Source organism: Staurois parvus, unplaced genomic scaffold (assembly GCF_062004578.1).
Source record: "Staurois parvus isolate SC_StPar_1 unplaced genomic scaffold, SC_StPar_1.0 ptg000096l, whole genome shotgun sequence".
In the NCBI taxonomy this organism is placed as follows: domain Eukaryota; kingdom Metazoa; phylum Chordata; class Amphibia; order Anura; family Ranidae; genus Staurois; species Staurois parvus.
The window spans coordinates 6,979,200-7,000,705 of record NW_028317892.1 but is presented as its reverse complement, the minus strand read 5'-3'; the positions used below and the strand labels follow the sequence as shown (position 1 = coordinate 7,000,705).

General features: G+C 39.0%; 1 protein-coding gene across 1 annotated transcript in view; it reads left to right on the top strand.

The window, feature by feature from the left end:
* SLC49A3 (solute carrier family 49 member 3) overlaps window positions 1–21,506 on the top strand; it is a 50,828-nt gene that overhangs the window by 3,082 nt on the left and 26,240 nt on the right. The window contains exon 2 of the mRNA XM_089670874.1: window positions 15,564–15,722. Within this exon, the coding sequence (XP_089527000.1) occupies window positions 15,564–15,722 (159 nt within the window). The remainder of the gene's footprint in view (window positions 1–15,563; window positions 15,723–21,506) is intronic.

Here is a 21,506-nt window from a genome sequence, read left to right as displayed (position 1 = left end):
GTCTTTCCTAAAAAAAAAATCCCAATACATGTAAATTAATTGGTTATGTGAAAGTTATAGTGTCTACAAATGGTGGTATCTATACTGGAATTTTTTTTTTTTAATACATATACTAGTAATAGCGGCGATTAGCGACTTTAGCAGGACGGCGACGGGAATTCTGACACTGGGGAGAACTAACTGACATCCCAATGACACTAATACAGTGATCAGTGCTAATAAAAAGCACTGACACTGTACTAATGACACTGGGCAGAGAGGGGTTAACATCTGGGGCGATCAAAGGGTTAATTGTGTGCTGTTTTACTGTGTGCTGTGTGTGTACAGTCTAAGCACGCTGCTTTGTATTGCTCTGCTATGCAGAGCAATACAAAGCAGAGTTCTGGAGCAAACAGGGGAGAGATCTGTATTGTTTACATACAGACCTCTCCCCATCAGTGATACTCTGCGATCGCTGGGTGCCGGTGGGGAATCTGTGGCCGGGACCTGGTGATCAACAGCTGAAGCTGGAAAAGCAATATCACATATAAATATTTATATATATATGATTTTGCGCAGCCCTGCCGCCCTGTAGCAGTGTTTCTGCTATAGGGTAGCGAGCAAGCGTTTAAACCAAAAAAAGTCCCATGAAAATTGTGTAGTCTTTCTTATTATTCCTTCAATAAATACAGCGAACCACCAGCCGATGAATATTCAATAAATACGCTAAATCTTCTCTCTATTTGTGCACCTCCACCAACACACCCATTGTGCTCTCATCTGGAATTTTTGACCTCCCATGTATAATGTTTGGTCAAATAGTGCTTGTGTCCCTTTAATTGGACTATTTAGGGATGTCTCCTGGATTGCAATTCACTCTTGTGGGCAGACCGTATCCTCTATATACAACCTCCTTCTTCTCACTCCACTGCTCAGCCTGCTGCACTTCTGTGCTGCCCTTCAGATCCCCCACCAACTCACGTGAAATTATTATTTTTTGTATTAATATGAATTATTTTTTGAACCATCAAGAATATAATTTATTGAAATATTTTTCAATATATATTTTATTTTTATTGTATTCTCGATATATCTATTATTTTAACATTATTTTAACTGTTAACATAATTTTAATTCTTAATCATTATAATAATGTATTATTTTACATTAATGTTAGTATTTTTTATTAATTATAATAATATTTAATGTTATTTTTTACTTTTATTTTAATTTTTTTTTGGTATTATTTGATGTTACTATTTTATTATATATTATAATATGATATTATAATTGATTATTCATTAATATTAAAAATCTGTTTATTTTTGTTCTATATGGCCACTATTTCTGAGAATGCCATAGCTGAGTGAACAAGAAAAATATCAGTTTTTTTGTCTGTGTGTGGGGAGGGGGGATACAGACTAAAGTAAGCGTGACACAGCAGAGCCAGCCTGTTTTTAGGGCCCCATTATCATGGTAATTTTGTGCATTGCAGTAATATGCATTATTTTGCGTACTACCAATGCAATGTGTTTAGGCAGACCATTTATTTCAGTGGGCCAGCAATGCACCAGACTGCACAAAAAAGGGCCGTAAATAATAATTTGTTTTTGCAACACAGCACACCACAATGCATGGTAGTGCGTTACTGGGCAGTGTGCTGCAATGCATGTATGTTGGGGTGCTATTTAAAATAAATCCCACTGGAACATGCTAACAACATGCTTTGCTGTACCATGTGCATTACCCCTCCAGTACTCATTGGAGTGCCGAACTGTGCAGGCGGCAGGAGTGGCTGGTTCAGGCTCTCAGCTGTGCACTGAGAGGCTGGGAGAAACACCGGGCAGATCCTTACATTATTGTTGGGATCCCTGCAGAGCCTGCACCTGCTCTGTGATGTCAGCTGACAGCAGGCTATAGCCCGCCATTGGCTTAATCTGGGTCAGAGGAGTGCAGGACTAATTGCACTCCTGTGATCCCCAGGAAAAGAGCTTTGGCTCCGATTCTTTAAGGCAGTCTTTTCAATTTGACACAGGTTTTAACTTTTTCTTTCAATGCAGTATTCCACAAAGCACAGAATAATCACATCTATGGACTGGTGCATTGTGGTACCATTCAAAATGAATGTTTGCTCACTGAGCAGAATGAATGACAGTTCAACACAGAGAGAGCTGTACTGCATTAGCACATTGCAGCATTGTGAAGTATTGCACGCTAGGTGCTTGAAGTACAAAATAATGTATCCGGTCCATTGTAGTGTGTTAGGTAGCTCATACATTTGAAACCTGTTTTAACTTTTTCTTTTAGTCCCCTTTCACACCTGAGCATTTTGTAGCGCAAAGCTCGAGGCTCCAAAACGCTCAGGGGAGAAATATCAATATTACTCAATGGAGATGGTTCACATCTCCACTCCAAGTCGCCTGGAGCAGAATGCTTGAAGCTCAAAAAAGTAGCTCAAATTAGGCAGATTTGCACTTTTTTGGCATGTTCTTAACTTAATAGAAATAAAAAGAAACGTGCGTCTTTGCGCATTTTAACGCTCGTTTTGCATGATTTTCTGCTCAAATGAAAATATGTTTTTAAAAAAATAGTAATTATATATCAATAAAAGTAAAATAAATAATAATTAACCCCTAACCTTAAAAAAGGGTTGTTGTTCTTGTTTGTTGTTGGTTGGTTGTTGGTTTGTTTGTGGTTGTTGTCGGTTTGGTTGTTGTTGTTGGTTTGGTTGTTTAGTTGTTGTTGGTTTGTTTGGTTGGTTGATTGTTGTAACTTTTTTAGGTTTTAGGGGGTTAAGGTTATGGGTTAATTATTAAGTTATTATTACAAGTGTGTATTTATGATTATTTTTATTTATTTATATTTTTGTTTTTTTTTTATTTAGGTGTTTAATTATTATTATTAATAATAATAATAATAATAATAATAATAATAATAATAATAATTTAATATAGTTTTTAAGGGTTAGGGGGTTAAGGTTAGGGGTTAATTAGTATTTATTTATTATTACATATAATTTATTTATGATTATATTTATTTACTTGTATATTTATTTCGCTTTTATTTATTCATTTTTTATTATTATGATGATGATTATTATTATTATCATCATCACCCTAACAAAAAATAATAAATAAATTAAATAATTAATAATTTAATAATAAAATAATACATTAATATTATTAATTAATTAATTAAACCTAGCAACAAATGATATTTTTCTCTATTGGCTAACAAAAAACGCTGTATGAAAACGCGCACAAAAATTGTGGTCAGATATGCACTAAAAACTCTAAAAACCTGCTACGTTCAGATGTGAATGGAGCCTAAGGGCCAGTTCACACTACATGCATTTCAGTTGCGTTTTTCTGCATCTAAAAAGAACAGAAAGCACCGGAACGCACCTGGACTATGTTTCTATAGTGTGAATCAGCCCTTAATAAAGCACATCAAAAACAACAGATTGTTCACATCTCTGCTTGCCGGGCAAAATGATAAATAGTGCAGTGTATTGTACAGAGAGCTGACCTGCATTATCACAATGTAGTAAAGTACATGTGCTCTTTGCCCCTTTGCATTGTAGTAACTGATTACTGTGCATTGCAGTGCACGGCATTATAAAGAAGGGCAGCAGATAACATTTTTGGACTATTGTAGTGCATAAAGCTGGCTATACAATATGCAATCTTATTGTACAGCTTCTGTAAAATCTTCTTGCGAGTTACTGAAATACTGTAACATAATGACAAACCTAAACAGTACATTCAATTTGTACCAACTTAAGATGGTGTGAATGTCAGCCTGTTCAGCAGGGATCAGCCGAGATGCAAACCATCTGTCGGCAGGCTGATTGTACCCATATTGAGTGTTGTACAACTTGGATACAACCAGCTACTTGGATTTTTTCATGCGATTATTGACATCGGCTATAGCTACTAGCAATAATCACTGTGTTCTCCAGACAGGGATGGCTCCCCCCCACAATCCCCCACCGGGAAAATAATTAAGTTACAATCACACTAGCGTTGTGTGCAGGCGGCAGAGAGGCATTTGGGAAGCGTTTTTACCGCTTCCCAAACGTCTCTGACAATTCTGCACATTGCAGCACATGGTGCTGTTCTAATGGGAGCGTTAGCATCGCGTCGCGGCAAAACGGACGCCTCTGGTCGAGTCAGGAGACGTTGAAGCCTCCTATTCTAGTCTATGGTGCCGCTCCGCAAACGCCCGGAGCAGTTTGCGGAGCAGTAACACCATTTAAACCTCATTATAGGCGTTTGTGGAGCATTTTTAACGCTCGGCAAATGCCTAGCAACCGCCGCTAAACCGCGCATGCAGCGTTTGCTGAGCGTTAAAAAACGTTCTGCAAACGCCGGACCAACGCTTGCCAAATGCTATAGGGGCGTTTGGCAAGCGTTGGTAAAACAGTCAAGTGTGAACGAACCCTTGGGCAGGCCCTTAAACTCCAGTCATGGCCAAAGCTATTGGCACCCTACATTTGTCAATATAAACTAAAGAGTGTGCTGTCCCTTTAAATTATACATACACGTTTAACAAATGAATAATATCCACAAGTAAAAATAAAGTCCCACAATTCATATACAAAATAAATTTCATTAATATAAACATCAAAATTTTAAAAGATGAATACGTAATTAAAGTCCCAAAATAGAACGTGAAAAAAGTGCTCCATGCTAGAAAAACTTCACATAAAGTGGTCCTATGCTCAAAAGTGCTTCTTAGAAAAATGCAGGCCTCTTATGATCTGATGCTTCAGAGATTAACAAGGCATATGAATCCAAACTTCAGGCTAACACTCTCACTGTCAGACCTTTGGACAGATAAATACACTCATCAAAGGAGAGTGTGTTCCCACCAGGAATCAGCTCTAGCATCTAATGTCGCTCATCATGTTCATATGTGTAAGGTTTAACCACTCCCCTTCTGGCCCAGGTACATAAACGGCCAGCCGGGAGCAGTGCAGGAGCGGGTGGCCATTTATAAATATCCTCCTGCTTACCTGCTTGTGCGCGCTCCCTAAGAGTGCGCAACACCACAATCTGGTGCCCACTGTGTCCGAAGGACACACCGGAACACTGATCGCTGTACAGGACCTCTGTGTGAAGTCCCAATCATATGATCACTGATTGGCCAATCAGTGATCACATGAATAGTAGTAAGCAAGATGTCACTTCTGACATCATTGCTTACTACGTGCGAAATCTGTGACTGATCACAGAAATCACTATTGTGAATAGCATTGTACCATGTGACAAGCTGTGACCAATCACAGCTCTCACAGTATTTCTCAATGGCTACAAGAATGCAGCAGCCAGAGAGAAGAAGAAATGATTGCTTTTACAGCCTTAATGGGTGTAAAAGCAATCAGTGTAAAAAAAAAAAAAAACATCACCCCCCACAAGTAGTACAGTGTCACTATGGTGACACTCTACTGCTAGGGTGACAGTATGTTAAAAAAAAACAAATAATAATATGAAAATTATTATAATTAATTATAATTTTCGGTTATAAACTAATTTGGGTTATTTTGTTTTACTAAAAATATAACTGAATACATTTTGGCCAAGATTTATGAAGAAAGATTATTTATTTGCAAAATGTTCTAAGAAAAGCAATTTTTTTTCAAAATTTTTGGACTTTTTCATTTATATAGCAAAAAAAAAAAAAAATCCCAATGGTGAATAAATACCACCAAAATAAAGTTTTATCTGTCTCAAAAAAATGCTAAAAAATGCATATGGGTACAGTGTTGTGCCCATTTGTGTCATATGATTAGCTGTGGCCAGTCACACCTAATCACAACAAAAAAAATTTGAATGAATCGATTTCATAATTTATACTACTGTGGCCACAGTATGTTATGAAAAAAAAATCTTAAAAAAAGTAATAATAATAATAAAAAAAAATATATTTTTTTTTTGTCCTCGTACAGTCACCAGTCAGTGTCCCTGATCACCACCACACCAGTTATATGATGACACTGTCCTGTTTAGGTTTTAGGTCTGGAGACATGCTTGGCCAGTCCATCACCTTTACCTTCACCTACTTTAGCAAGGCAGTGGTCATCTTGGAGGTGTGTTTGGGGTCGTTGTCATGTTGGAATGGATGCGGCCCAGTCTCTGAAGGGAGGGGATCATGCTCTGCTTCAGTATGTCACAGTACATGTTAGCATTCATGGTTCCCTCCATGAACTGTAGCTCCCCAGTGCCGGCAGCACTCATGCAGCCCCAGACCATGACACTCCCACCACCATGCTTGACTGTAGGCAAGACACACTTGTCTTTGTACTCCTCACCTGGTTGTCATCACACACGCTTGACACCATCTAAACCAAATAAGTTTATCTTGGTGTCATCAGACCACAGGACATGGTTCCAGTAATCCATGTCCTTAGTCTGCTTGTCTTCAGCAAACTGTTTGCGGGCTTTCTTGTGCATCATCTTTAGAAGAGGCCTCCTTCTGGGGCAACAGCCATGCAGACCAATTTGATGCAGTGTGTGGCATATGGTCTGAGCACTGACAGGCTGATCCCCCACCCCTTCAACCTCTGCAGCAATACTGGCAGCACTCATACGTCTATTTCCCAAAGACAACCTCTGGATATGATGCTGAGCATGTGCACTCAACTTCTTTGGTCGACCATGGCGAGGCCTGTTCTGAGTGGAACCTGTCCTGTTAAACTGCTGTATGGTCTTGGCCACCGTGCTGCAGCTCAGTTTCAGGGTCTTGGCAATCTTCTTATAGCCTAGGCCATCTTTATATAGAGCAACAATTCTTTTTTTCAGATCCTCAGAGAGTTCTTTGCCATGAGGTGCTGTGTTGAACTTCCAGTGACCAGTATGAGAGAGTGAGAGCGATAACACCAAATTTAACACACCTGCTCCCCATTCACACCTGAGACCTTGTAACACTAACGAGTCACATGACATCGGGGAGGGAATATGACTAATTGGGCCCAATTTGGACATTTCCACTTAGGGGTGTACTCACTTTTGTTGCCAGCAGTTTAGACATTAATGGCTGTGTGTTGAGTTATTTTGAGGGGACAGCAAATTTACACTGTTATACAAGCTGTACACTCACTACTTTACATTGTAGCAAAGTGTCATTTCTTCATGGTTGTCACATGAAAAGATAGAATAAAATATTTACAAAAATGTGAGGGGTGTACTCACGTCTGTGAGAGAGTGTATATCCCATAGTTTGTGGGCTATAACTTTCCTACAGACTAAATAATAAATACTGATTTGGGTTATTTTCACCAAATAAATGTAACAATACATCTTGACCTAAATTTATGAAGAACAATTTTTTATTTGCAAAGGTTTATAACCGAAACAAAGAAAACGTGTTTTTTTTTTTCTAACTTTTCAGTCTTTTTTTTGTTAGTTTAGCAAAAAATAAAAAACCCAGTGGTAATTAAATACCACAAAAAGAAAGCTTTAGTAGTGTGAACAAAATTATACAAATTTAGTTTTGGGTACAGAATTGCATGATCGCACAAATGTCATTCAAAGTATGAGAGCACTGAAAGCTGAAAATTGGTCTGGGCAGGAAGGGGGTAAAAGTGCCCGGTATTGAAGTCATTTGAACAGCACAGTTTTTTCATTTGAAGTCTAGCAGCACTGCACAAATTTTTAGTTATGTTGCCAAAAGAAAATCTGATAAATAGGACATCCATAATGATATATTTCAATTTTCACAGAGTTAACATAAAACATGCCAAAAAACAGAAGAGCAACAGAAAAGTCCCTTTCGAAACAGTATAATGAATTTGCAATCACATTGACATAACGCATGCAATGAAGACTAAAGTAGTATAGAACAGATCACTTTTAAAGCCCTACAGCCAGTTGTACAGTTGTATTGTTTTAAAACTGATTTGTTGTAAACCATTATGGCCTTCATGGTCTGTAGTTTCAAAAGTGATCTTTTTGTTACTGTTCCATTTTTTGGTGCTTTTCACATTAATGTTCCATCACCAAAATATACAAATACAGAGGTCTTATTTAATTTTTTTTTCTAACTATAATACTGGTTCTGTTTTATTTCCTATACAATTATTTTACAATATTAATCAATTTTTAAAACAGATTTTGTAACTTTTTTTATATGTATTTACATTTTATATATATATATATATATATATATATATATATATATATATATATATATATATATATATATACATATATACACACAGTTGTGTTCAAAATAATAGCAGTCAGACATCACTAACCTGATCAATCACTGTTTTTGGTAGAAATTATATTTCTACATGGCAAATAATTTACTAGCAGGTGTAGTAGAGTAATAGAAATACAACAGACCCAACAGTCATGACATGCATGCTGCTGATTCTGTGTAATTGAATCACTAATTGAAAGGGGCATGTTCAAAATAATAGCAGTGTGGAGTTCTATTAGTGAGGTCATTCAGTCTTTGAAAAACAAGTATTGCCCTTATTTAAGGAAGGAAGGCAGCAAATGTTGTACATGCTGGTTACAGTGCATTTCTCTCTGAAATTCTGAGGAAAATGGCTCGTTCCAGACATTGTTCAGAAGAACAGCGTACCTTGATTAAAAAGTTGATTGGAGAGGGGAAAACATATAAAGAAATGCAGAAAATGATAGGCTGCTCAGCTAAAATGATCGCAAATGCTTTAAAATGGCAACCAAAACCTGAAAGACGTGGAAGAAAGCAAAAAACTACCATTCGAATGGATAGAAGAATAGCCAAACTGGCAAGGACTCAGCCAACAATCAGCTCCTGGAAGACCAAAGAAGGTCTAAAGTTACCTGTGAGTACTGTTACAATTAGAAGACACCTATGTGAAGCCAAGCTATCTGCAAGAAGCCCCCGCAAAGTCCCACTGTTGAAAAAAAGACATGCTGAAGAGGTTACAAGTTGCCAAAGAGCACATTGACTGGCCTAAGGAGAAATGGCGCAACATTTTGTGGACTGATGAAAGTAAGATTGTTCTTTTTGGGTCTAGTGGCCGGAGACAGTTTGTCAGACGACCCCCAAACACTGAATTCAAGCCACAGTACACTGTGAAGACAGTGAAGCATGGTTGTGCAAGCATCATGATATGGGGATGTTTCTCATACTACGGTGTTGGGCCTATTTACCGCATACCATAATCATGGATCAGTTTGAATACATCAGAATACTTGAAGAGATCATGCTGCCTTATGCTGAAGAGGACATGCCCTTGAAATGGGTGTTCCAACAAGACAATGACCCCAAACACACCAGTAAAAGTGCAACATCTTGGTTCCAGACCAACAAGATTGACGTTATGGAGTGGCCAGCCCAATCCCCGGATCTTAATCCAATAGAAAACTTGTGGGGTGACATCAAAAATGCAGTTTCTGAGGCAAAACCAAGAAATAGAGAAGAACTGTGGAATGTAGTCCAATCATCCTGGGCTGGAATACCTGTTCACAGGTGCCAGAAGTTGGTTGACTCCATGCAACACAGATGTACAGCAGTTCTCAGAAACAGTGCTTATACAACTAAATATTAATTAAGTAATTCAAAGGAAAGCAAAATCTTCAAACATTTTTCAGTTTATATAGTGAATGTTTGAGTTTGTAAAGAATACAAACACTGCTATTTTTTTGAACAGTCTAATATTCACTTTTCTTCAATTTTTTTAGAGGAACAACACAAATTTGATCTATTTTTCTTGATGTTTTGATTTGGAATAGAATGTGTAGTGTTCCCAATGCATTTGTGTGTATGGAAATAAAAGCTATTGGAAGGATTTTGAGCTTTATTCACTTTTTTCAACACACTGCTATTATTTTGAACACAACTGTATATATTATATACACACACAGTATAAATACAGTATACGTTCATTGGGGCTGCCTCTTGCTACTGATCATGGGAACCCCTGCTGGAGTTCTTGCATCTAGTCACAGGCAGGTTTATTTTCAGGTGTGAATGTATCCTTAGGCTGCTTCAGTAGCTTTTGCATCCTCATGCAAACCAATACAGACTGAGCGATGTTGAGATCAGGTCTTTTTGGGGGACCATACCATCTCTTCTATGACTCCTTGTTCTTTGTATGTTTGGATCCTGACAAAAAGTTTCACACATGTGGTATCACCATCCTCAGAATTACACCGCAAAACACATTCTGCTACTTTTTCTAAGTATGCCAGAGCTGTGTTTGAGAAATATCTTACAATTCTAAGTATGCATGTGTCTAAACATGTGGTATCCCCATACTCAGGAGGCATAACAGAATGTGTTTTGGGGTGTAATTCTAAGTATGCCTATGTTGTGTGTGAGACATAACTTGTTAAAAATGAAAATTTTGTGAAAAAAATTACATAATTTCCTAATTTTCCGAAAAAGTTTGAAAAAAAATTACACATCAAAAAACTGTCCATGCTTCTTACTACATACCTTTGTCTACTTTCCAAAAAGGGGTAGTTTGGGGGGTATTTGTGCTGTCATGGCATTTTAGGCGCTATGAGATATGCAGTCAGTACATCAGAATTGATCAGTTTTCAAATATATATACCATAGTTTATAGACTGTATAACTTTCACGCAGACTAAGTAATATACACTGATTTCAGTTATTTTTACCAAAGAAATGTAGAAGAATACATTTTGGCCTAAATTTATGAAGAAAGATTATTTATTTGCAAAAATGTTATTACAGGAACAAAGAAAATGTGTTTTTTCAGAATTTTTGGGGTATTTTTTTCTTTGTTTGTATAGCAAAAAAATAAACAATCCAGTGGTGATTAGGGATGGGCTTGAAGTTTGGATCGAACATACATTCGACTCAAACATCAGCCGTTTGTGTGTTCACTGAGTGCCCCACAATGCACTGTGCTCTCACAGTGCATTGTGAGAGCCATGATTGGCCAAAGCAATGCACCTAACCACAGGTCATGTGCAATGCTTTGGCCAATCACAGCACGATTGGGCGGAGCTAGCGGTGATGTCTCTGCTAGCTCCATCCATTTGTTTACATCTGACTGACAAATGTCAGATTGCGGCGAGTGCTCAGTGGGTGCTGGCGTTGGATCTTTCTTTATTCTGGCAAGTTGAAGTCATCGTGACAACGCTGTACACCGTAATTGACTATGGTTTACAACAATGGAACCATTTTTTTGGCATTTTAAATTTTTTTTTAATTTGATATTAAATGATTTTTGAAAAACTGTTGGGGTTTTTTGTTGTTCAATTAAAGGAATTTCTCAAAAGTCTGGCATCTTTATATTTTCTAAATGTAACCCTTTATGGAATAGGTAGGGGTAGAATTACCCCCTACTCATTCATGGGGGGGCAGCATCAGAGTGCTCCCTTATTTAAAGGGGTACCCTGATGCTAATGAGCTCCCCTGCCTGCAGACCTGCACAACCACAGAGCCAAGGATGTAGGGAAGAGGATCTTGTCCCTACACCATCCCATGCCGAGGGCACGTGGCCTGGTAAGCCTTGGGGGGGGGGGGGGGGTGCTATGGGGAGGTGCTAGTCCTGTGCTCAAATCAAGGGTCTGGCAGGAATTTAGGGGTGACCCCATGCTTTTTTCCCCAATTGTTCGGGGGTGGGTTCCCTTTAAATGGCCTGATATGACTTTTAGGGGGAACCCCACACACTTTTTAAAAAATATTTTTTACTGTTTTTTGTTTTTTTTAAATAAAAATGGGACCCCCAAGCATGATATTTAAAGGAATTTTTATTTTTCTTTTTTTTTACTTTAAAGCGGAGTTCCACTCAAAAGCACAAGCTCCACTTACTTGCCTCCAACCCCCATATTTGGCACCTTTTGGGGGCGAGCAGATACCCAATTTTGACAGTTTGCTGCGGCAAAGTGAGACGGACGTTCAGCCCCCTCTTCCTTTCCGCAGTCTCCTGGAAACTTTCACAGGTCGCAGGAGACTGCCGGACCAATTAGAAGGCACATGCGCAGTGGGCACCAGGCTGTGAAGTCACAAGCTGTCACAGCCTGGTGCCCACAGTTGAGATGCTGGCGCTGTGGATGAAAGCAGGGAAGAAGGGACCACACAGGTGAGAACATTGCAGGACTCTGAGACAGGTAAGTGTATGTTTATTAAAAGTCAGCAGCTACAGTTTTTGTAGCTGCTGACTTTTATTAAACACAAAAACAGCTGGAACTTCGCTTTAAGCAATGAAAAATGACTGCCTCTTTAAAAACAGTACTTTTTGAAATTTTTCCCCATACCCCTTTCATGGTCAATAACTTGCATATAAGCCTTCAAAATGGGCACTTTTAAATTTTTCAAGTTGGAGTCTCATAGACGTGAATTGAGTTCAATGTTCGCGGTCGAACATTCATTAGGTTTGAACATTTGACCGTGAACCAAACACAGGGGTGTTCGGCCCATCACTGGTGGTGATTAAATACCACCAAAAGAAAGCACTGTCTCAAAAAATTGCATTTCTGTAATTGTCAAAGTGTGAATGTGTGAAAACTTAAAATTGGCCTGAGCATGAAGAGGGTAAAAGTGTCCGGTATTGAGGTGGTTAAAGGCAAAGGCAGTATTGTTTTAACTACTTCCTGACCACAATATGTAATTTTATGTAAGCGGCCCGGATGCTTATACTGGACTGATGCCTGCAGCTGGTATTTTTTATTTTCAGCTGACAATTCTCTATATTGTAAAAGCAATTTGAGCAGCTAATTAGCTGCTGGATCGCTTTTACATGCCGTAGGAAGGGTCGTTCCCTGCCATCTTCCAGTGCCTCTTCGGACTCTTCGTCCCTCCAGAGAACCTGAAACTGAAGCTGGCACTTCCGCTGGCTTACCATAGAGCTCATCAAAGACCGGTACATCCCTGAACATCTCTATGATATAGGAAACCGGAAATGACGGGTATTTTGTCACTTCCGGTTTCAACAGCTGTCAACAAAGCCAGTTTTGGCTTTGGAAAACATCAGATCACATCCATCTTGGTCTGAACTGATGCTGTTAAGGCCATAGGAGACATCTGCGGTCTAATAGACTCCAGATGTCTCAGTAAAGAGGACCTGTCACTGCCTATTATCACAAGAGATATTTACATTCCTTGTGATAACAATAAAAGTGATACAAAATTAAAGAGACAGTATAAGATAAATAAATAAATCCGTTTTAAAGCAGCCACATCCCACCGTGCGGTAAACGTATAAGTATGTATTAGATATTATATTTTGTTTTTGTGCATTAAAATTCATTAAAGTGTATTTTTTTCCCAAAAATTGCGCATATATCGTGTGACATAAAATATTGCAAAACCTACCATTTTATTCTCTAGGACCTCTGTTTAAAAAATATATATTTGGGGGTTCTAAGTAATTTCACTGCAAAAAATACTGTAAACAAAAAAAGAATTGGCCTGATCTTTAAGTTGTTTGTTGTGTTTGAGGTGTTTGTTTTGTTTATGCAGTTATGTAGATTGGTAATTGATAAACTACACTTATTTATTGCACTATTCATGAAAGCATCCTCACTGTTTTTCACAATTGCCTAAACCTTTGTACAGTACTATGGAAAACATATCCAATAGGATTACCCAGAATTCTGAAATAAATTATATTCTAATTTGGATTAGTAGTAATTCTTCATTGTTTTGTTTCTTCTTAAAACTCCTGGGTATACAGGGTGCATGCATTCTATCTTTTGAGTTCCTCATTTTTATTGCTTAATAAGCAGATTTAGTTCCACAATATGTTTATTTAAAATTGTACAAAAAAAATATACTGACTCCAACTGAATTTCTGTATGTATATATATTTATATTACAGGAATTATTTATGTATGAGAGAACTAGATGATATGGTTTGTAAAGTAGCTTTAAATTTCTACTTGTAATCATCTTTTACTTTAAAGCATGCTAAAGTGACATTTCATAGCGGCATTTGCAAAAAATTTACAATGTACAGATGGAGACAGCATGGATTATTGTGATTACATTTATTATATTGCATAATAGGCCCTCATTCACATTAGTTTGGAGTGCCATTCACCCTGACTGGCACCCCAATTGCAGCTTGATTTTGCCATGATTGTGGCATGACAGAATTCGGAAGAATTGTAGCAAACAGCACATATAAAATCGCACCTTGTTGAGGGTCACGCATAGGGCAGCCTACTTAAGTGAATGGACTGTTCTAAGCGTCACATGCGAAAACACGTGTGAATTGCACTTTTTAAATCACTAGCAGAAATCCACATATGGGCAGCACAGTGGCTAAGTGGTTAGCACTTCCACCTGGCAGTACTAGGGTAGTTGGTTCGAATCCCAGCCACAACACCTCCTGTCTGGAGTTTGCATGTTCTCCCTGTGCCTGTGTGGGTTTCCTCCGACACTCCAAAGACATGCTGGTAGGTGAATTGGCTCCTGTCTAAATTGTCCCTAGTATGTGTATGTATGAATGTAAGTTAAGGACCTTAGATTGTACACCCCTTGAGGGTTAGGGACTGATGTGAATGTACAATATATATATGTAAAGCGCTGCGTAAATTGACAGCACTGTGTAAGTACCTGAAATAAGTAATAAATAAATATCCGCTAATCTATATGTGAATGGGATCGTAAAAAAGAGCATTAATCACCGACTAAAAACACTGTATTAGCGTTGTCCATGCTTGTAGCTGGAGCTTCTGTTTTTTTATAGTATCCCTGTAGATACACTGGCTTTCTGCTGATTGCAAAGCTACATCTCCCATGATTCCTTGCAGTGCTCCTATTCACTGTACTGCTATTGTGTCTGAGCCAAAGGGAAAGAACACACCCCTGGGCACCCTTTAGATGTGTATGCTCCAGGGGGAGAGCTGGCCATTGAATGGTGTCGATTTTAGCGATGCAGTCTGGCAACCAGTTTAATCACACTTTATCAAACCAGCTTTTGGAGCAGTAATCAAGCAGCTGATCAGCACAGCTAAGCCTGCATCACCCAGAGGCCAGCAGGGAGTAACATTCTTGTTTAAAGGGATGTGGTTTTTTCACTTGTTTTCACCATTTACACCATTTAATCTCTGATCTCAGTGCATCTGAATGGGTGGCTACGAAGGAAGGTTTTCAGAGAGCAAAGGGAATTGCACATATAGGCACTCAATGACCCCTGGGTCATTGAATCAAGAAGACTGAGGACATTCTGTGAGTGCATGGACCAGCCCCCCACAGGGGCATCCTGTCCATTGGCCTTTACTCACAAATAGTAGTGCAATGGTGATGCTAGTGCCTGTCTGCCAGTATTAAATCTGAAAAGATCCTTGTCCAAGTTGCCAGCCTGAAAAAGTAAGTATGTTAAAAAAAAAGGAAAAACAAAAAAGCACAGAGGCCTCCAAGGTTATTAGCTGCATGATTTAATAGAGTAACATAAAGTATGATCTGTAGTAGGGTCATCATACATAAGGTACATTTGAATTTTCACTAAACGATTTGTATATTTGTTGAACATTGTTAGAAAAACATTCAAAATGATGTTTTCTGAATTTCTTATACTACTGGCAGGGAAAACTTTAATGCATAATTGGATCTAAGATTTTCTATGACTTGTACTATTAACTCTCTATAAATGTTTAACTTTTCAGATTTGGATCACTTTTGCCCCAGTTGCCGATTTAACTGCAAGCTACTTTAAATGCTCCCTGGACACTGTTAATTACCTTTCCCTTGTCTACCTCATTGTATCAATACCTATTGGTTTTTTCGCTTCATGGCTTCTGGACACTCTGGGATTAAAATATGCTGTAAGTTTTTGATCTCTAATAACAATGCATGCATTTTCACATTTCATTTCTCAGAAAACTAGTTGTTTAAGTGTGGGTTTTATTATCTCTATCATGGCCTATAACAACTAGAGTATATAGGTTCAGAGGCTAGACATAGACATGTGATGGTATAACTAAGTGTGTCCATGTCACAATACTACCAATAGGTAATATGGGCTCTCTCAAGGTGTAGAATGTACAGAGCATACAGTCTTCAGTAAGGTCATTCACAAGGAAGTATGGATTTAGCTTCATTATGCTTCAGAGTTGTGGCCCTTTTTGCTTTTTTTTATTTACCAATGAGCTGTGGGCCAGGTCATTCACTACCCCATAGCTAATATGAGCTGTCGGACAAGGAATGACCTGGTTTGCAGCAATCTGGAGTAGAAAAAAGTGGGAGGTTGGAGTTCAGGTTATAGATGAGTTCAGGGGACACCTCTAGTCCTCGGCAAAAAAAAAAGGGCAGTGTTTACCCGTTTGTGTGCTCTGCCCTGTCATATTCAGAATGGGAAGCACATCTCTACTGAAGACTATCGATCAGATTGGCAGGGAATTCTGTTCTTGAAACAAACGTGTTTGACCATTCAGTGCAGAGCAACAGGTTTGCTTTAATCACCCAGGTTTGCTTTAATGCTGGCCGATTAGTGCTGTCATAGCAGAGTCTATAGCCCTGTGTAAACTACCTGTTATTACCTTTATTAGCCAGGAAGCCCTTTTTTGTGCCCCCCCCCCCCTCTTATTTAGTTTAATTTTTTTACTGAGGCCTAAATTTCCCCTTAATTTCCTGACTAAGTTCCAATAGTTGCCACTCCACTCTCCAATAAAAGTGATTAAATAGTAGAATGGCAGCAGGGCCTTGCAGGTGCAAGGATTTTTGTCTACACAGGTGAAGGTGGATTTTAACGTGGTGTGCAGTCCGCATTTGTGTGGGCACGGTAGCCCATTCATTTGAACGGACTTCTGTGCCCTTGCATCCCATAGCAAAAATGTGCTGGTTATGATGCATGGGGATGCCATTAAGAGTGAATGTCAGCCCCGCGCATCTCTTAAGAGCAGCACAATTTGGCTGGGGGTGGTTGCAGGTGCAGGAACAGGTCTGATTCCTGCACCTGCAACCGCCCGCAGTAGTATACACCAGGCATCCATGGAGATTTTCTACGACTTTCTGTTTTGTCTACAGAACAGAAACTCCGTAGCTATAAATAAGGAGCATTACTCCCCTCTTGTGTAGGTCAGGCTGTACTAAAGTCTGTACAGTAGCTACAGTTTTATAAGAATGTTGGATAATGAGATGTTAATTAACATGTAACAGCACTGTGTGTAGACAGTACCCTAGGCTGCAGACATTTTTTACCTGAAAATGGTGATTCAAACATCAAAATACTGCTGACAGAACTTCAAACATTCCTCCCTCTATTAAGAAACATGTTTTTATTGCTACGTGCCTCCCCATAGGAGGGAATTTTCCCTTCTGTTCACTGTGTCTGAAACCAGCCAAGTAGATAGGAAGTGGGAAGACTTTCCCTCACTATCTGCTCTGTCTGGCACCAATCAAATAGATAAACAAGTAAGAAATCTTCTAAAGGGGTCATAAAAAGCAATAAAAGGTGATTGAGGTTCTACACTCCTCACTCCACTCAAGTTTTGTTTTTAACAATATAACAAAAATTTGTGTTTTTTAATTATCTTTTAATGAATAAATGTATTAATATAGTTATGACAAAAACAATCAAAAAACAAACTGTAGCCATAAATAATTTTTAAACTCGTGTTTGGAGGAACTCTATCAGGACATGTGTGACCTCTACAGTACCTGAGAACTTATATTATTCATCTATTTCTTGATGTTTTTAGCAAATAGTAGATCACTGTAAGCTCAAAAGAGCAGGGCCCTCGAACCCCTCGTGTATCACATTGTATTGTTTTCGTACTGTCGCATGTTCTGTCTCCCTTTGTAATGTACAGCGCTGAGCGAACTGCTGGTGCTTTATAAATACTGTATAATAATAATAATATTGCAGCAATATGCTGACACCTGGGGAAAAATAGATAGAACTGGATCAGCTCTGACCTGCTCCAGATCAGTGGCAATTCAAAATTTCACATGTAACCAAAACCAGAGGAATTGCACTAAGTACTTTTTATAAAGTGCTTATTTGCAATATTTGAACTTTCTAACTTCTCGCTCCAGACTCCACTTGAGCTAGCCACCAAAATTGGGTCCCATTGTAAAACTATGCTGTGACAGATAGCAGTGCCAAGCCCTTACCCGTTAAGTGGTTAAATAGGGACAGTCATTAACATGGCAGTTCAAGTGGGTGAGGCAGTTATGCCTGCTTTCAACAAAGGACACAGTGTTAGTGCAAAGCACTTGAAATTACATGCATGAAAACATGCTGCTCTTAATGTCACGGTGTGTTAAGTATTTAAAAACGAGGGTTAAATACAAGGCCATACCAAGTGGATGTGATGTTAGCACTCTAGTGTTGCTTCTGTGCATAAGTCCATTTCATCCTCACAGTATTTAAAAAACCCTTTCCTGTAAACACAATAATTAAACATTTCATAACCTTTTAGTATGTTTAATCAATGAAGTAAGTCATGAAATGAGCTGTAAAACGACTATAATTCAGAAAAATATTTGAAAATAAAAACTAAAATAGGCCCAGCTTTAGGAAAAGTAATATTTTTTTACAAACATTCTACTGTACATTTATATACAGAATGTTAAGTCTATCAATAAGTAAAGCAATTTTTATTTGAAGCCTTGATGTTGAATGGATATAACAATGCTGAAAGTAACATAGCTTGTCTTCATTTTAAATCAGCAAGTCTTTGGCAAAATCATCCTCCAGTCTTGCATTGAGATAACAATATTTCATCATTGTACCTGGATATAGCTATTCTCCCTGCCTGACGTTTCTTAATTGCAGCTTTCAATAACTCTCCAATAGCTCCAACACATTTTTAGGCCCCTTTCTCGTGGACTGTCTGAAAACCTGAGAAATGGACCCAATTGGATCCTCCATTTTCCACTATGGGCAGTCTCTTGTAAACAGACTTGTGTGCGTTTAAGTGGAAAATACAAATTCTCCTGCGCTTAGGAATGGACTCTATGTCATAGGGATCACACAACGAATGTCTTGAAATATGTACGCCTTGCTGCCCTCAAAGAACTGGGGAGTCCAAAAGTACTAATAGAGAAAAACAAAACAGAGGGCGCACCAGCCTTGTGCATTACCTTTAAAAGTATGTTTATTAAATTTAAAAGAAGGTATTCTACTCACAAAAGTACATGAATATAAGCACATCATATGAGACCGCTCTCTCCAATTTGCACTGTGTTTCTGAATGGTGATGAGAATGATGGACATCCAAAATGCCTGACGCGTTTCCAGGACTAGCCTCTTCCTCAGAGCCTAACTACCTAGATGTCTGTCCCTCTCTTATATATGCTCAACAATGTTAACCAGGGGCCATCCCACGGACCTCCAGGGGCGGAGAGCAATAGAATGGGAGGTGCTGACATACTATATCCATACAATAACTGCAATGAAATGAGCACATCAAATCCACATATAGGAAATGCAAACATCTCTATCTGAATAGATGGATGTCACTGATTGATAGATCCATATAAAAATCTATATCCACAACATATACAAGGCATAATAACCATAGGTGCTACAGATGTCAGTGTACTTTTATCCATTGTATATGGCATCTAATATATAGATAGTGAAAACATCATGGCATTAAAATAAAGATAAAAATATTCTCATCACCATTCAAAAGCGCAGTGTGAATTGGACAGAGCAGTCTCATATGATGTGCTTATATTCATGTACTTTTGTGAGTAGAATACCTTCTCTTAAATTTAATAAACATACTTTTAAAGGTAAAGCACAAGGCTGGTGCGCCCTCTGTTTTGTTTTTCTCTACCTCCAATCCCATCCGGCAGAAGCAAACAGAAGTGGGATTTGTTCCCCTCCATCTGGCCAGATCAGATCAAAGGGCAGTCGGGTGTAAAATGACAGCTGGTCCATTTACATCTGACTGCCCACAGAGCAGAGCAAGCTCTGTCCGTGTCTGCTCTGCATAAGTAGAGTGGACATCGACCTGTCATCAGGCTGCTCCGCTCAGCTCGGCAGGAGATCCAGCCCGTGTGAAAGGGTCCTTACCTCATGATTGGGCTGTTTAGGAGCTTGCCAGCTGATTCCTGATGCTTTAAAGGATGCAATTATTAGTAATTCCTTGGCCAATTACTGTAATTTATTTTAAAGCAGTGGTCTGCTCTTGGGTAAGGTTTGAGCTATATCAATATAAAACAAAGGGAAACATATGCCAAAGAGGATCCTTAATTGTGCTAAAACCACCACTGACACTTAAGTTGGCCATACAGGGAGCAACCAGGTGTATAGGGATGAAACAGTCAAAATTCCCTCCATTGGTGACTCCGTTGACACCCTCCTACCTGACATCCTTCAGTTGTCAGCTGAACAGTGCATGCATCCAATCATGCAATTTTGTCTGCCGGAAACACAATAGCTGCAAAAGGAGATTCATCCATCTGCACTGGATGGAGGAAGGAATGAAGGAATCTGTTTGCATTTTTATTCATTCAGCTTGCAGGCTGAACGAAAAAATGTATATAGCCAGCTTTATACTTACCTAATTCTGGTGACACTGGTGCAACGCACTTTGGCAGTTTTAAAAGCAGAATTTTTGATAGATAAGACTGGTCAATAAAAGCAGTTGAACTGTGTATTAAGCTGTTTGCCTTTCAGCTCTAAACTAGTGATGGGCTGAACACCCCCATGGTCGGATCGCGGTCGGACATTCGAACCTAATGAACGTTCAACCGCAAACTTTGAACTCATTGCAAGTCTATTCGACTCAAACTTGCAAATTCAAAAGTGCCCTTTTTTAAGGCTTATATGCAAGTCATTGGCCATAAAAGAAGTATGGGGACTCAGGTGCTGTCCTGAGGGACATGAATCAGTGAAACAAAAATTTTCAAAAGTACTGTTTTTAAAGGTCATTTTTCATTGCTTAAAGTAAAAAAAAAAAAAAAAATTCCTTTGAATATCATTCCTGTGGGGGTCCCTTCAACTACCTGCAAAGTTGTACATCTGTACAATGTATGGAACCTGCTGCAGCAGGACTGAGATTTTTTTTTTTAAATTACATATTTATAAAACAACATCAACAGCGTGGGGTCCCCCCCACAATCCATACCAGACCCTTTAGGTCTGGTAGGAAGGTTAGAAGGGACCCCACAGTAAAAAATTAAAAAAAGTCTGTGGGATTCCCCCTAAAAGCCATACCAGGCCCTTTAGGCCTAAAATGACTTTTAAGGGGAGCCCCACCTCCCAAAAATGGGGGGGAGTGCAGGGGGGTTCCCCCTAAAAGCCATACCAGGCCACGTACCCTAGGCTTTGGGATGGTGTCCCCATGCCGATGGGAACAAGGGCCTCTTCCCCACACACCTGGCCCGGTGGTTGTGGGGGTCTATGAGCAGGGGGGCTCCTTAGCATCAGGGTACCCCTTTAAATAAGGGGGCACCCTGATGCTACCCTCCTGTGAATGACTGCGAACACAGGAACGGCTGATGTTCGTGTCGAACATCAAACCCAACACTACTTTAAACTAATCAGCTTTATGCAAAGCATTTATCTGCTGTCATTCCTGGTGACAATCTTGACACTGTTACAGGACAATTTTTAAATGTTGTCTGTAGAATAGTTCTGCCATTTCTCACAG